The sequence below is a fragment of the Lepus europaeus genome, chromosome 5 (assembly GCF_033115175.1).
Source record: "Lepus europaeus isolate LE1 chromosome 5, mLepTim1.pri, whole genome shotgun sequence".
Classification (NCBI taxonomy): domain Eukaryota; kingdom Metazoa; phylum Chordata; class Mammalia; order Lagomorpha; family Leporidae; genus Lepus; species Lepus europaeus.
This window is the reverse complement of record NC_084831.1, coordinates 25,366,411-25,383,173: the sequence shown is the minus strand read 5'-3', so window position 1 is coordinate 25,383,173 and position 16,763 is coordinate 25,366,411. Positions and strand designations below refer to the sequence as shown.

The following is a 16,763-nucleotide window of genomic DNA, read 5'->3' as shown; positions in this document are numbered from 1 at the left end:
CCGGTGTCCATATGGAATGCCGGCGCTGTAGGAGGTGGCTTTACCCACTACACCACAGCGCTGGCCCCCGCTCTGTTCTTAGGTGGCCTTGTTTGCCCATTTGTTGAGTGGAAGTTGCCACAAGAGAATGATCCATGGTGGCGCCTACTCTGCTTCCTCAAATTCACTGCCTTCACCAGCTGTGCTTTGCTCCCACTGCCGTCCGCAGAGCTGGGTAGAAGATTCCTGTCCAGAGAACACAGAATGCAGCGCCCGTCCGACCCAGGTCTTCAAGGCTTTGTCAGGGGCAGATGGGAGTGAGTGCCACGCCATCAGAAATGGCCATTTCAGATGTGGTGAGAAACCGTGTCCCAGCAAACCTGGTGGTCTTTGTCCTCAGACATGGTTTGGAGTGGCCAGATTTTGCATTGCCAGGACTGGCGTGCCCCCTGACTTCAGTGCTGCCTCACTCACGTTCCACCTGCTCCTGAGGGCAGGACTGTTGTTCTAGAAGCCTCTTTGCCTCTGCCCTGCCACGCTGTCTGCTTCTAGCACCGCTGTTTGAGAGGACACAGGGCATCTGCTCAGCTCCCGGCTTCCATGGCAGACTTAGTGCCGTGTGTCCGCTCTGTTAAGGAAATCCCCACTGAAACTGAGAGCGGTGGCCTAAGAATATCTTATTCCTTTTTTATGGACAGGTATCCAGAAGCGTCCCTCCTGTAGGCAGGCACCAGCCTGGCTGCTCTCAAATCATCATAGCCTTAGAAAGCAATTTGCAAATCTCAGCTGGTGCCAAGTTGCTTGTTTTGATACCAGGGAGACGTGCAGTTTCTCTGTTGACAGGAAAGGCTGAGACCAGGGGTTCCGTACACTCCAGCCGAACAGACCTCAGGCATCACTGTCACCATGTCTTGGATATTGGATTAGTTCCTAAAGATACAGAACCGGGGGCAGGCGTTTGGCACTGCAGCTGAGCCACTGCTGGGGATGCTGGCATCCTGTATCAGAGTGCCTTGGTTGGAGTCTTGGCTCCACTTTCTACTCCAGCTTGCTGCTAGTGTGCTCCCTGGGAGGCAGCAGCAGATGGCTCAAGTACCTGGGTCCCTGCCACCCATGTGGGAGACCCAGATTGAGTTCCAGGCTCCTGGCTTCGGCCTGGCCCAGCCCCAGCCCTGGCTGTTGCAGGTGTCTGGGGAGTGAACCAGCAGATAGATCTCTGCCTTTCAGGTAAATGAAATACATTGTTTAAGAATCAGAAAGGTATAGAGGTGAGTTATAGCCTCCTTGCCCAGAGGAATCTGCTGTGCTCATCAGAGTGACCAGTCCCAAAGCAGATAATTTCACGAACAGGAGCTTGGAGAGGGGCCACTGGCTGGTCTTTTCAGTTTGTTCTGAGTAAGGGAAGTTTGCCGGAGGCTGTGAATGAGCCTGGACTGAGAAGCCTGGAGGAGGACACGTGGATGCCCCAGCACACGCTGGCTTGTTCACTCGGATCCGAATGCTTGGCCCTTGCAGCTTCGGTTAAAGGCAAGATCCTGCTCCCCACCCTCAGAAACTCGGCCTCAGTTCCCTCCCCCAGTCTGCACTCCCAGCACCCAGCCTGTGCGCCTCTGGTTCAGGTAACGACTGTCTGACTGTCTGGAGGCATTTGAGACCTGTGGGAATCCCTGGCAGCACTCAGAGCCTGCAGACTGGTGGAGGGAACTGAGCAAAGAACTGAATTCCAAAGATAGGGGCTTTCTTTGTCTCTTTGATCTGGCCTCAACCAGCAGGGCAGGTTTCTGCAAGTTCACTGTTAAGCTGCTTTCCCCCAAGCAGGCCGCAAAGCAGTCTGGGAGAGCGGGAAGCAGATTAAATTAATCTCAGCGTCTGAGCGTGGCAGGGGGTGGGATTGTGTTTGGTTGCTCCAGAAATAGCCCAAACTCCTTTGTTACTAAAGCAGATGATGAGCTCTCGCCTACGCGATGAGTGCAGAGCAGAGAGGCTGCGAACGCGGTACAGTCACCAGACAGACGCCCTCCGCCCTTCCCCGCGTCGTGTCTCCTGAGGTTACGGAAAGCGGCTGTTTCCAGTGTCGTGGCGAAAGGTTTATTTGTGTTCTCTCTCTCTGATCCTTTTTGAAAAACTCTGCCTCTGAAGGCTTTGCTCCCCAGTGTCAGGCTTGGCTCTGGAGCCTCTGGCTGGTGAATCTGTGCGTCCTCTCGAGCGCTTGGCACAAGGAAGGAATCCGTCCTCAAGAGTGACCCCCGTCTGGCAGTGTGCGTTAATAGGCACCGATCTGAGAGGGGGAAGGAAGAGGCGGGGAGCCAGCACAGAGCCCATAAAAGGCGACGAGGTATCTGCAGCTGTTGGGTGATGAGTGCTGGTGGAAGGTGGCAGGTGGGGGTGGGCCCAGAGTTTCGTGGAGGAATTAGGACCTGAGGACGGCGCTCACTTCCCTCTGCCTATGTTTTCAGGGGTGTTTGAAAACAAAAGCCTTCCAACCAGATCTCTTTAAAAAAAAAACAACAACTATATTTGGTATTTTTTTTTTAGTATTGTCTGGGTACCAGATGTTAAAAGATGCAGGCGGGGAAGACCTAGGATGATGATGAACTTGCTACTTTGTATCTAATACATAGTTGAAAGAGCAAGAGGGGTTTGGCTGGAAGGAGAGCGCTGGTATGAGGTCACGAGTGGCTTTCCTGCCGTTCCTCATCTCACTTGGTGCCCGCAGTGATGCTGTGAGGTAGGTACTAGCATCCTTATTTTATAGCCTGCGACGCTGTGGCTCAGCGAGAGACGATGATTTGCCCATAATTCACTCAGTGATGGAGACCAGCGTCTAGGCCAGGTCTAAGCCTGTGTTTTTGCCCATTATACAAATCCAGTTGGCCTTGTTCTCTATGATCTTAAGGAACAGAACCAAGATAATTGGGTAGAAATTAACAGGAAGACAGATTTTTGGCTCAAAGGAAGAACTTTCTAATTGGGCTGCCCAAGGTGGGAGCAAACTACTAAAGACGCAGTGGGTTCCTTTGTCACTTGGAGGTATTCAAACAGATGCCAGAAAATCGCTGGATGGGTTCAGTGCACCCGGCTTTCCAGTCCCGTGGTCCTGCTGTCTGTAGTTCATTAAATTATCAGGGCACGTTTTCACTCGGTCCTAATGAGAAGGATATAGCCACCATCTAAAAATAAAATTTTTAGCTTTCATACTATACTAAGCTTTGTATTTTAATGACAGTTATTCATGTACATAAACTATATTTGTCTTTGCATATTTAAAATACTTTAGGTAGCAGAGGAAAATATAATTATGCAAATGCATACTTAAAATTTTTAAATATTAAAATAGAGAAATCTGATTTGATTGTGTCATTAACTCAGTCCTCCTAGCTATTTATAGATTATAAAGGAAAGATTTCCCTTTTTCAGTTTTGAAACACCTTTGCAGTTTAGAAAGACTGATTCCAAAAAAAGGAGAACTTTTTCCAACTCTGCAGAAAAGACGAAGCTGTTAAAAAATTGTTTTTTCAAGCGAATATAGACATCTCAGCTTTCCTAACTTGCTGGTGTGACAAGCAAACACAAAACACCTCATCAGTGCCATCTCTTGGCTGGCGGCTGCTTAGCTCAGAGGCGTTATTGTGCTGATGGCCTGCTGGAGCAGCCCTTTATCTCATTAGACAGTTTATTCCACTTTACTGAGCCCCAGCACTTCTAGTGAGAAAATGAGCCTAAGGGACCGAGACCTGTTGTGACCCAGTCATAAACCTTCCATGTTTTGATTTCTCCCTGCTACACAACCAAGCACTGTGGATTCTTGTTCCCTGGTGGTAGTTCCAATCTTTAACATGAACTAAGAGCATCTTCATAGAAAGCTTTGTGCAAAAATTACTTCAGTAGTCAATGTACTGAAATCAAAGTGCATATTCCACACACACACACACACACACACGCTGGGTTAGGCTCAGTAACAAGGCTTGTTGCAGCACAAACATGGCCACTGCTTTGTTTGCTCCCTCCTCCCTCCTGCCTTCCTGAACTGGCACCCTGGCCACAGGCAGGCAGCTCTCGCCATGCTGGGGGGCTGTGTGGGCCGGGGCCGTGTCCAGGCGGCTCACCACACCTCCTGGAGCGTGCTTTCCTGTCTTGCAGGGGAAAGCTAGCAGACTCCTAGGGGAGAGCTCAGGAAAGGGCCACAGAGAAGTGAGGGGGAGAGGGTCTGTGATATGGGCGGGGCTGAGAACAGCGGGCAGCAGGAGCAGCATGGAAACTCGCAGCCCTGCCTGGCAGCTCCCCGTGCAGAACTGGGATACGCCCAGGTGCAGGTCTGGATGAGTGACCCCGGGTAATCAGCCCCTGGACAGTCAGATCTACACACCAAGCTCCCTTGCATCGACGTCTGGGGTTCAGTGCTTTGATAATGCCCAGGGCTCTAAAGTCTGATCCTCCTCCCAGGAGCCTCCCAGGATGCCCTAGGCCCTAAACAGAGGTCAGCCCCTTGTGCTGGTTGTAGGGACATCACCTTGAGTGCGTGCTTCTCCCTATAGCTGACCATTACCTTATTTGTCCAAATTGATGCTGCCCAGGGTCTGAACTCCTCAGAGACACGGCTCTGGTTGCCTGTGTCACGGTCCTCAGCACAGACTGCTGGCTGCCTGGCTGCACCGTGGCAGGAAGGGCGACACTCACACTTCGTGGTGCAGCCGTGGAATGGTGCCTCCTGCAGATGGGTCGTTGGGGGAGGGGCCTGCCTGGTTGGCATTGCCGTGTGGGCAGTCCTGCCAGGGCCTGGCCCCTGGTTCTGACGGCGCGTGCTTTGTTCTGCTCTCCTCCTGCAGAGACAGGGCAGGGCATTGTTCATGCACTGACCGACCTCAGCAGCCCCGGCATGACCTCAGGGAACGGAAACTCTGCCTCCAGCATCGCCGGCACTGCCCCCCAGAATGGTGAGAATAAACCACCACAGGCCATTGTGAAACCCCAAATCCTGACGCATGTTATCGAAGGGTTTGTGATCCAGGAGGGGGCGGAGCCTTTCCCGGTACGGACTACTTCTTTTCCCCTCTTTTTTTTTTTTTTTTAAAGTATATTTTGGATGTGTATTAGAATATTTTTACATTTCCATGTAACATTTCTGAAAATGTAGACAATTTGCTCTTTCTTTGCTAATTCCCTCCCCCCCCAAAAGAATGTCAGAGCCATTTCTTTCTAGAATTGTGTATGTTTGCAAGGTCATGACGGGGTCAGGGATCAGTAATAACTGGCAGGGTCCCCAGGTGAGAGGTTTCCACACTCAGCTGTGTCCCTGGCTGGTGGCCTGTGACTCCTCGGTTAGAAGGAGTTCACTTTGGGTATCTGATGAGAGACGGGAGACTCTGAAATTAGGCCACATCGAGTTGTGAGTGCCAGAGCTTTGGCCAGTTAGGGAGCAGAAAGCCCCAGCACAGAACAGACTTCTTAGGGAAACCAGGAATGGGGTGGGGCTCGGGGTCGCTGCCGGAAGCTTGTGCTGCAGGCACAGCCTTGCAAGGGGAGTCAGTGTGCCCAGGGAGCGCTCTGGCCAGGGCGTAGTCCATTGTCTGCAGCAGAAACCGGAGCCTGCAGGGAAGCAAGGAGAACCCGGGGCTGGCTGGGGACAGCGGGAGCCGGAGGCCAGGCGGTCCTGCTCTGCAGGTGTTGCGAGCCCAGAGCCAGGTGTACAGGAGCTCTCTTCTGACAGTTCCCTGGCTGCCAGAGCCGCTGCCTGCCCGCGATGCCATCTGCCCTGAGAGGCTTGATGAGTCAGCAGAGGGCTATGAGCTTGTGGCTGAACCGCCCCTCTGAATGCCAATGACAAGTCGCCTCTTGTCTGCTTTGCCCCCGGAGGCTGTGCGCCATAGCTGTACACAGCTCCAGCTCCTGCTTTGGCCCCACTCTCCTGCAGTAAGGCTGAGGCGCCAGCATATTGAAGAGCACCCCAGACAGGCTGCCTGGACAGAGATAACAAAGGGAGCGCGAAAATGAGGATGCGCGGGGCCGCATTTCCCCAGGGGGCTCAGAGTCAGCTCTCCTAGCTGCCTGTGCCCCTGGCCTGGGCAGGGCAGTGGTGATGTGGGCAAGAGTAGGAAGCCAGCAGAGGGTGTTCATTTCCCCAGCCCCAGCTTTGGGCCCACCTGGCCAGTGTGTGAGCACAAAACCTGGCGCTTGCTCTGTGCTGTGGCACACCTGATCTGTGCCCTTAGACACCTGGAAGAATAGGTAACTTCCTAGCCCCTGAGCCCTCAGGGCCCGGGGCGGAATCCATGCCTGTACTTGGGTGCCTCATGAGCTAGACAGCAGAGTAGGGCACGCTCGGATGGTGATGTGGGGGCGGCAGGAGGGGGGCTGGCATCTGCCTGGGTACTTGGTTCATGTGACTGTGATGCGGCTGCGCGGTGAGGGAGCCTCTCCCCCTGACCCTCACGGCCCCTGTGTCGCCTGTCCTCTAGGTGGGACGCTCGTCCCTGCTGGTGGGGAATCTCAAGAAGAAGTATGCCCAGGGGTTCTTGCCTGAGAAGCTTCCCCAGCAGGATCACACCACCACCACAGACTCGGAGATGGAGGAGCCCTATCTGCAAGGTACGCGTCTCTGACCCGGAGCTGGTGCCGGGCGAACCCTTCCCTCTGTCCCCAGGCAGCAGGGACAGGAGACGTCCAGGGAACGCTCTGTCCCCTGCTCCCCAGCCCTGCGGCAGCCACAGGAGTTCAGGAGCCGCACTCCCTAGGGAAGTCACCGGCGAGTTGTGGGAGTGACTGGAGGCTCCTCCTCTTGCCCCAGGAGCCTGCACCAGGAACCGGGGGCCAGCTCTGAGGCACCACGGTGGCCAGGCAAGGGCCTGTAGCTGTGCAGGGCCCAGCGGCATAGGCTCTGGGGTCTGCAACCCTGGGCAGCAGCCAGCGAGGTGGGTCACAGTCATGGGCACAGTTCTAGAAGGTGCACTGGGACAGCCTGCAGCACAGCCCCTTTGAGCCTCTGCTTCCTCCCAGGGTCAGAAAGGGAAGTCCTCTTCCAGGTGTGCAAGGGGCGTCACTGCACATGCGTGGGCACTTTGGGAGACAGACAGCCCTTCAGAAACAGGAAAATACCTTGGCCTCGCCCAGGCCGGACCGTTCCTGCCTGTCATGTGGACGGGAACACAGGGAGAGGCAGGGGGCCCTGCGGAGCTGTCACAGACCTCTTTCTCCATGCTCACCCGTCTCCATCCTTTTCAGAATCCAAAGAGGAAGGTACTCCCCTCAAGCTCAAGTGTGAGCTCTGTGGCCGGGTGGACTTTGCCTACAAATTCAAGCGTTCCAAGCGCTTCTGCTCCATGGCTTGTGCAAAGAGGTGAGTGACCTTGGCCTCGCTGCCACCCCTCCTTTCCCTTCCCTACTGCATCTGTGTCCTGCCTTTACAGCCCACCTCCTCCCAGCAGTCACTTCCTGCAGGAGGCCAGAGACAGGGCGCAGCCAGCCCCCGGTTTCCTTCTGCAGCCTGGAGCGGCAGCAAGCCTGAGAAACCTGAACCCCTGAGTGCGGGTCAGAGAGAAGCAGAGGGTCCAGGAAAGGACACGTGCTGGCCTCCACGGTCCCTGTGGCACCCATTCTCTGTCCTGCCCTTGGCAGTGTCACCCCTTGGGGTGGGCCTTCCTCTGGAAGCTTAGCCCAGAACCCTGCAGCCCAGTGACCCGTTGCAAGCTTTCCCAACACTTAGCAGACTGGTGATCAGAGTAAAACCCTGTCATGTATTGGGGCGTGCCAGGTGCTCTGCACTGTCTTGTCCTCAAAGGCAATCTGCCAGGCAGCTGTTGCTGCTGTCCCCTCTGCCCAAGCCAGGACACTAGGGTACAAAGAGACCCAGCTAGTCAGTCACAGATTGGGGGTTGGGGCCATCCAACTCTGAAGCCCTGCATGATTTTTGTGCAATGGCGGAGACCCCGGGCGCCCAGGAGAGAAGGGTGGCCCAGGACTAGGCAGAAGCACTCACTGTACGAGCTAGAGCTCAGCTGCGTGCATGCCTCATGCCCCTCTGGCTGTGCTGGAGGTGGCCAGGGCGCCTCTGTCAGGCTTCGCCAAGCTGCTGTCCGGCAGGACAAGGGACAGCAATGTTGTGGCGCGGGCCTTGTTTGCAGCAGAGTGTGTCAGCCCCGAGTGCTCACTGCGATCCAGGCTGGGTCAGGCATTTTCCAGGTGTCCCCTCATGTCGTGAGACCAGTGGGAGAAAGGGACTGGTTCTCAGCCCCAGGTCCCGAGTAGCATGCTGTGGCTCTGCCTGTGACCTGCCCAGAGCACGCAGCCCATAGTACCTGTGGAGCCAGGTCAGACAGTGCCAGACAGGGTGACTGCTCTCGTCCTGCCTGGGACAGCACCTCCTGGGACCGTGCTCACTGCCTCGTCTCCCACAGGTACAACGTGGGGTGCACCAAACGTGTGGGGCTTTTCCACTCGGACCGAAGCAAGCTGCAGAAGGCTGGGACCACGGCCCACAGCCGCCGTCGAGCCAGCAAGGCCAGTCTGCCCACACTCACCAAGGACACCAAGAAGCAGGTGAGCACCCCATTTGCAGCACCTTCCCCTCTGGCCGACTCCTATACACTCTGCCAGGGTCACTTCTCACGGCCTAGCAGCCAGGCCTCCCTTGGGCCCCTTAACGGGTCCCTGCATTTACACCCAGTTCTGAGGAGGTGCCTCACTCTGCAGTGGCCTTGCCCTGGCGTCACCTTGACTCCTTGGGCCCTGGGAGTGGAGTCTCCCCTGGCTGGCTGTGTGCAAGACACCCCAAGGTTCTGGGCTCTCTTAGCTGCAAGGCTAGGGTAGAAGGCAGCTGCCATCCTTCACCGTGTCACCTTTCTGCCTCCTTGAACATCAAGGCATTGAGTTCTTGAAAGTCTCTATTGGATCAAGCATGCTCGCTCACGAAGCTCCATGTGGCACCAGCCGTTTGCCAGGAACTCTTGTATGCCGAGGACAGCAATGCCCTGCAGGAACTCATGGCCTTGGTGAGGCTTCACAGCCATGTATGCACCAGGCTTCTCGTTGGGATCGGTGTTTCCTCCTAAACGCTTTTACGAATCTAGCTCAGAACATGTGTACACACAGTTTTACTTACATGCTGTCCAAGGGGTTCACAGACCCCTCCTGAAACACATGGAGCCCTGATTCAAAGCCCCCACATGTGGGGTGGCACCGCAGGTTAAGCTGCCTGCATCTCACATCAGGGTGCCTGGGATCCAGTCCCACTACTGCTTCCAGTCCAGCTTCCTGCTAGTGCTCCTGGGAGGCAGCAGGTGATGGCTCAAGTCCTCGGGTTCCTGCCATCCACAAGGGAGACCTGTATGGAGTTGCAGGCTTCTGGCTTTGGCCTAGCCCAGCCCAGGCTGTTGTGGACATTTGGGAAGTAAACCCGTGAATGGAAGATAATCTCCTCCCCTTCGACTCTGCCTTTCAAACACATGAAAATATATTTTAAAGCTTAAAAAAAAAACTCACTCCAGGACACATGCTTGGTTAAAAGGTAGGTGTTGTGGCACAGCAGGTTAGGCCACAGCTTGGGGCACCTGCATCCCGTGTCAGAGTGCTGCCAGTGTCCTTGGGAAGGCAGATGATGGCCCAAGCGCTTGGGTCCCTGTGCTCACACAGGAGACCTGATGGATTTCCAGGCTCTTGGATTCAGACTGGCCCAACCCTGGCTTTTGCAGCATTTGGGGAGTGAACCAATGAATAGAAAGAAGATCTCTGTGTGTCTCTCCCTTTCTCCGTGTTACTGTGTGTTTCTAATTTATAAGTGAATCTGAAAGGGAAAGCAAAAGACACTGGTTAAGATACTTGTGTCCCCTATCAGAGGTCCTGGGTTCAATACTTGCCTCTGGCTCCTGACTCCAGCTTCCTGCCAATATGTGGCGATGGCTCAGATAATTGGGGTTCCTGCCACCCATCTGAGAGACCTGGATTGCACTCTTGTTTCCCACCTGGCCCAGCCCAAGCCATTGCAGGCATTTAGGGAGTCAGTGGGAGCATACTGTCTCTCTCTCTCAAACAATTAAAAATTAAAAAAAAAAAAACCTTAAAAATACATCTACAAGAATCGTAGTTGCAGCACAGTGTGGTAGGTCCTGCAGGGCTGGGAGGGAGTGCCTCTGCTTAGGGTCTGAGAGAACAGCACAAAGACGCCATTGTCTAGGAACTCACAGGTGGCAGTCAACTGGGCCAGAAGGGGCAGCCACCTGCCTTAGCCCCTCATGCTGCTACAGACGCTGTCCACTTCTTGAAGCCACTGTTTCTGCTCCCAGCCAACAGGCACCGTACCCCTCTCCGTCACTGCCGCTTTGCAGCTAACACACAGCCAGGAGGACTCCAGCCGTTGCTCAGATAACTCAAGCTATGAGGAACCCTTGTCGCCCATCTCAGCCAGCTCTTCCACCTCCCGCCGGCGACAAGGCCAGCGGGACCTGGAGCTCCCTGACATGCACATGCGGGACCTGGTGGGGATGGGACACCACTTCCTCCCCAGCGAGCCCACCAAATGGAACGTAGAAGATGTCTACGAATTCATCCGCTCTCTGCCAGGTAAGGCCCTGGGCGTTCCCTGATGGCCTGCCTCCACCAAGGAGGAGAAGGGGTGAGGGACCTGAGCCCCACACCGGGAAGGCCTCGGGTTGTGAGCTGGGGTGCAGAGAAGAGTAAGCTGAGATTGCGACCTGGGAGACCGTCAGGTGTCTCAGCACAGACGCAGACGGCAGAGAGCGTTCCGTAGCTGTTGGCACGCTGCCCGACACGAGAAAGCAGAGCTGAGGACGCCATTACCTCGTCTCCCTCCTGGCGCAGGCTGGGAACGGAGTTTGGCGGGAACATAGGAAATCTGCCCTGGAGAACATCAAAATGAAGAAGTTAGAAGTGAACGACACTCGGGCCTGTGCCAGCTGGGGAGACTGCCACTTGTGCAGAGGCAGGAGACCCAGAAGGTTGGGGTGCAGGGGGTGCAGCTGGGCACCACGCTAAGCCCTGTGCAGCAAATGCACGTGGCTTGGAGGGCTGGAGTCTTGAGCTAAGGCGGGAAAGGCACACCTCATGTCATTCCCAGATACTTCCAGGGGGACCCAAAGCCTGCACATGGTTGGCCTGCTGGTCTCACCCACCCGGTGAGCAGGCCAGGTGTGGGTGGCGCCCGGCAGCCTGAGTTCCTCACACCCTGGAGAGTGGTGTTGTGGTTGACAGCACGGACTTGGGAGTTGAACGGAACTGGGTTTAGCTGCTGACTGTCACTGAAGCCACTGCGTTGGTTAGTGGTTTTTTCCCGACTTGTGACAGCGCAGTTTTGGAGAGGGAGGGATTTGGGAGAGGCAGCTCTGCCTCGAAGTCTCCTGTGAGGTTGTAGCTGAGGTGCTGGCCAAGGCTGAGGCCACCTGACAGCTTTCCTGGGGTTGTAGGGTCTTCTCCCAAGGCGCCTCCCTCGTGTGGTTCCAAGTAGGGGCCGGCCTTTGGAGGCCTCAGTGGTCTCACGTGGGCTCCTGCAGTGCCTGGTGACAGGGCAGCAGGTGCTCCCCGCAGCTGCTGATCCCGCGAGCGTGGCAGAAGCCGTGTGCCCTCTGTGATCCAGCCTAAAGCCACACGCCGTTACCTCTGCACAGGTCACCCCAAGGCCGTGGTTTGAGGACACTCACGAGGTCACGACCACCAGGAGCTGGGTGGGAGGTGGGCTGCCCTAGTACCATTAGCCCCCAGTGATTGGTGTGCCTCCCCTCGCCTGTCACAGTGTCAGTTCCAAGCCTAGGGCCGCATCCTATCCTTGAGGCCTGGGCAGAGGTGGGGCTCCATGGGGCCAGCTCCCCAGGCATGGCTCCTTTCAGTCTGAAGCCCTGAGAACTGGTGCCCTCCCAGGCCCAGGGTGTAGTGGGTAGACACAGGATAACCCTTGTAGCTGCACCCACTGAGAAAGGGAAGAACTAGGGAGCGCGTGAGAGGCCCCGATCCACACCGGGCGTGACGCTGCCCGGGAGGGCACATGTCAGCCTCTGCAGGACTCAATGCTGGGAACAATCCCGAGTTGTCGGTCCTTTGCTGTGACAGGTGTGCCTGGGTCTTCAGCCTGCTTTGCGTAGTTTCCGTCCCCTCTGCCCCGAGGTCCCAGCTCGCGCTGTTTCTGCCAGCACTGCTCATGTACATCTTGTACATCGGGTCATGTACTGGATCCGTTCATTAGCCAGAGGCCCACCCCGAGTTGGCTTTGCGATGAGCCTTTCTCTGCCTGGGCTGCTTCTCACACCAAGGACCGTGCTCTCGTTGCTCTTGACCACCGCTCCAGAGAGATGGTCCATGAGCCTCAGCCACAAGCCAAGGGGCGGGTACTGCAGTGAAGGTGCTGCTGGGATGCCTGGGGTCGAGTCCTGGCCTCTGCTCCCCCTTCCAGTTTCCTGCTGATGTGCACCCTGGGAGCAGTGGGTCCCTGCCACTCATGTGGGAGACCAGCTTGAGTTCCCAGCTCCTAGCTTTGACTTGGCCCAGCCCTAGCTATTGAAGGCATTTGGTAAGTGAACCAACAGATGGAAGATCTCCCTCCCAAAAAAAAATTTTTTTTAAAAAGGAGCAGTTCTCCAAGGTGTCCCCTGAGATCTTTCTGAGTTTCCAGCAGATTTCAGTCACTCCCTCAGTTTCATCTACAGCCTGATTTCCTGACTCTGCCTTGGACCTGCTCTTTGGTTAGAGCCACCCCTTGGTGTTAGCAGCGTGTGCCATCTGGAGAGGCTGGGATTTCCCAGACTCCTTGATGTTGGACAGTTTTCCTGTTACCTTCCCTTTCTCCTCTCTCATTTTGCTTCCAAGTAGCCGCAAGCAGCCAGGCAATACCTTCAGCATCCTGCCTGGAAACCTCCCAGGCTGGCTCACTGCACTCAGTAGGTGTATTAAACTTGGCACATAACCCGCAGCAGGGTTACTGGACCTCGTTGTCGCGTGAGAACGTCTTCCTACCTCCAGTGGCGGTTCCCTCACCTCCCTCATCTCCTCCAAGCCTCCCGGGTGGTGTCCTGGGCTGTGAGACCGCTCAGAGCACCGTGGATGCTAACAACCACTTCCAGTGCTGTGCCCTTACGTGTAGTTTTTTGCTTTTTTTTAAACAGTAGCACCCCTCTTCGAGGTACCAGAACCTAGGTTAGTTACCTATTGCTCTGATAGAAATTACTCCAGAACCTTGTGGCTTTAAATGGCCATCACTTGCCACCGCAAGAGTTCTGTGCAACAGGAATTTGGTGGCTGAGGTCAGCCAAGACAGCAGCCAGGGCTGTGTGGTGTGAGGTTGGGAGCTGGAGGCATGGCTAGGCAGCCTCTCCGGAGGGCTCAGTGTCCTCACGCCCATGCGGCCAGCCGTCTCCAACATAACCTTGGAAACCCCATGCTGTCACTTCCCCAGCCCATGTAGTCCCCTGGGCCTACCCTGGTCGTGGAGGGGGCTCCGCACCAGAGCACCCTGGGTCGCTCAGGCCCTCTCGCACTGCAGCCCAACTACAGCAGTGCTGTCCTCAAGGGGCGGGTCCAGGACTGAACCAGATAAGCTCTCTGCCCACGCTAACTGGCCCCGTCTTTGGTGCTGCCCGCTCAGGCTGCCAGGAGATAGCAGAGGAGTTCCGGGCCCAGGAGATCGACGGGCAGGCGCTGCTGCTGCTCAAGGAGGACCACCTGATGAGCGCCATGAACATCAAGCTGGGGCCTGCACTCAAGATCTACGCGCGCATCAGCATGCTCAAGGACTCGTAGGGCGCGGCCCCCCGTGGCCCATGCGGCCAGGGCTCCTCCCGCCCGAGCCCAGCCCAGCCAGACAGACAGACATTCCTGAGGGGCCCAGGAAGGGGGCCAGGTGGAGGAAGGGCTCTCCCTAGGGGCGTGGCTGGTGAGGGGGTCTGGGCACCCCCTCCGTGGCTCTCAGGGGCCTTCATTTCTGTGGGAGGGGCAGAGAGGTAGGTGGCGCAGAAGACGGGGCTTACGCTTGTAAATACTGATGGCACTGGCTTCCTCCAAAGTCCCAGTCTCTAGCCCCGCCCTCTTCCCCTCTCCCTGCCCCCATTTTCCAGGGGGCATATGGTCAGGGCTCCCCAACCGGAGTTGGGGCCTGGACAGAGGCCTTGAAAGCCCTTGCCTGTCTTATCCCACTTCCTTCTCCATTGCCAGCTTCTCCCTTTCAGCCTGCGGCCACGGCGACCGGGGGTTCTCCCTCATGCCCTCTGCAGGGGGACAGGGAGCAGCGGGCCCGGTTTGGCCACGCCTGCTGGCACAGACGCCTTAACGCTGTGTGTGTGACTGTGTGACTGTGGGAGCCTGGACTGAGAGAGAGGCCAGAGCCGCCCTCTGGCGCCTCCAGGTGTTTTGTAGCAAACAGCCGCTTAGTGCTTTGTCCTGGACTCCACCCAGCCTCAGGATGGGGACAGAGGAGGAGGGCAGCCCTGCTGCAGAGGCCAGAGCAGGAGCTGGAGGCCCCCGGAGCCCCTCCCCACACTGTGATGTCCCTGCACTGCCCTGCTGTCACAAACAGCATTAAGGAGGCTGCCGGTGGCCTGGCCTCGTGCCCAGAGGCTGAGCCTCCCAGGCTGCCCGCTGCCCACCCGCGAGTGAGGGGAGGGCGAGCGGCAGCCACTGCTGACGGGAAGCAGGCGGCCTCTGCCCTCCTGCTCCCACACGTCCTCGCTTGGAAACTTCTAGCAGCAGTTTGAGCTACCTAAGGAGGAGGCGGGCGGGAAGGGCATGTCCCGTCCCCACGGAAGGCTCCTGGGGGCAGAGGGGGCCTCTCCCAGCAGGGGTGGGCGCCCTCCTCAGCCTGTTCTCTTCCCACCCACACCCCCAGGCAGGGTTGGAAATGAAGGACTTTTTTAACCTTTGTTTTTGTTTTTTAAAAATAAATCTGTAAAATCACATCTCTTCTGCCTTTCACCTGTCAGGGCGGAGGGGCAGGTCCCTGGGTTGGGGGCGTCCAGTCCGACTGCCTGACCAGATGGCGGCTCCCGTGCTCTCTACTGGGGCCCAGGTTCCATGGGGGAGCCCATGCCACCTCTGCTCATCACACTGCCTCTCAGAGGGAGCATCCAGGAGCCCGCTCCGTGCCATTCCCACCTGGAAGGCACGCTGGGCCAGGCTCTCCCATCCGCCCTCGAGCACCCAGGTCCAGACAGCCCTTGGGCCTGAGCTGCTTCATTCAGCCTTTCCCACGCGTGTTTCAGGTGCCGCCACAGAAAATCACTACAACCAAGAAGGCGGCCGCTAGCATTGAATAAAGGAGAAAGGACATTCCAGGCCAAGGCTAAGACATCTGTGAGGTACACGGGGCACAGCAGGCCAGCAGGGCTGGTGTTGACCGTGTGCCTCTCTGAGCCAAGGCCTGGCTAGAACCCAGCAGGTGTGCCCACCCTGTACCTGCCACAGGGAAGGGCGTGTTCCTTCCCTTCCCCTAGGTTTTTTCCTCCAGGCACTGTTCAGAACCCCAGACCCCACCCATATGGATTCAGAATCTCTAAAGGAATGTTTGGCATGGCAACTTCAGAACCACAATGCCTGTGTCTTGTAGCTCCCCTCTGAAAAGCCTGTTAAAATGGAGCTACAAGCCAGAGGAGAGAGCTTGACTTTATGTTTTATGTGCACAGTGGAAAAGAGACCAAAACACAGAGAATCGAGAGACCTGGCTTGCACAGATGGAGGCCGTCTATGTGCAGTGGATGACAGGCCTCAGCCCCTGCACCTTTGAGGACTGCTTCCTTCAATCTGTACTTGCTCTTGTTGCTTACATTTCACACAGAATTTCGCAAGTTCAGTCATGGCCCACAGTTTAAAAAAATATTTCCTGGGGGCCAGCACCGTGGTCAGTAGGTTAAGCATCCACCTGTGGCGTCAACATCCCACATGGGTGCCAAGAAGCAGGCAGCCTCTGCCCTCCCACGCTTCCTCACTGTCCTGGCTGCTCCTCTTCCCATCCAGCTCTCTGCTATGGCCTGGGAAAGCAGTAGAAGATGGCCCAAGTCCTTGGGCCCCGGCACCCATATGGGAGACCTGGGTGAAGTTCCTGGCTCCTAGCTTTGGGTTGGCCCAGCTCAGGCCCTTGCAGCCATTTGAGGAGTGAACCAGTGGATGGAAGACCTTTTGCTCTGTCTGTAACTCTGCCTTTCAAATAAGTAAGTCTCAAAAAGTACTTTGGTGCCAAAAAAAAAAAAAAATAGAAATCCACACATAGCTTTCATGATACACATTTTCCATGAACTTTTTGAAGACCTCTCTTTACTTGTGTGTCTGAAAAATGTTTCATAAAACAATACCCTTGACATGCAGGCCACTCCAAGCCTGTCTCCCTTTCTCTTGGTGCTTTTAAAGTCGTGGTCATCATCCACTGAACTGGTATCACAGCCCCCACATGGTTTCTAGTGAGCACCATTTTAGTTAGCATTCGGATGAGGCAGCGTCACCAGTGGTGAGAGAGCTCACCAGAGCAGTGAGCAAGGGAGCAGCCTAGCATAGCAGACAGAAACTGACAATGCCCTACCAGGAGCCAGAGGTTGCACACTTAAACAGCTGCAAACTAGGAGGCATACATTTATCTGCAGTGTCTTCCCAGTTAGGGTGAGTTTTCCCATGATCCAACAGGTTTTCCCAGCTAGGTGATTTCCATATCTGGGCCCTGGGGCAACCCTTCGCATTCCCAGCATTCCCAGCAGGTCAGCAATGACAAATCTTTGGCACTTGGAAGGTCGTCTTCTGTAACTGCTTCGTGCTGAACAGGGGTGTTGTGTCCCGCCCTAGAACAGGTGTGTCCCAGTGTCCCGGCTGTG

General features: G+C 56.0%; 1 protein-coding gene across 1 annotated transcript in view; it reads left to right on the top strand.

Moving 5' to 3' along the window:
- Positions 1–16,160, top strand: part of PHC2 (polyhomeotic homolog 2) — a 53,067-nt gene extending 36,907 nt beyond the window's left edge. The window contains exons 9-14 of the mRNA XM_062190916.1: positions 4,806–5,008; positions 6,435–6,564; positions 7,198–7,312; positions 8,370–8,511; positions 10,254–10,530; positions 13,559–16,160. Coding sequence (XP_062046900.1) covers positions 4,806–5,008; positions 6,435–6,564; positions 7,198–7,312; positions 8,370–8,511; positions 10,254–10,530; positions 13,559–13,713 — 1,022 coding nt within the window. The 3' untranslated portion in view covers positions 13,714–16,160. The remainder of the gene's footprint in view (positions 1–4,805; positions 5,009–6,434; positions 6,565–7,197; positions 7,313–8,369; positions 8,512–10,253; positions 10,531–13,558) is intronic.
- Positions 16,161–16,763: the final 603 nt, after the last annotated feature.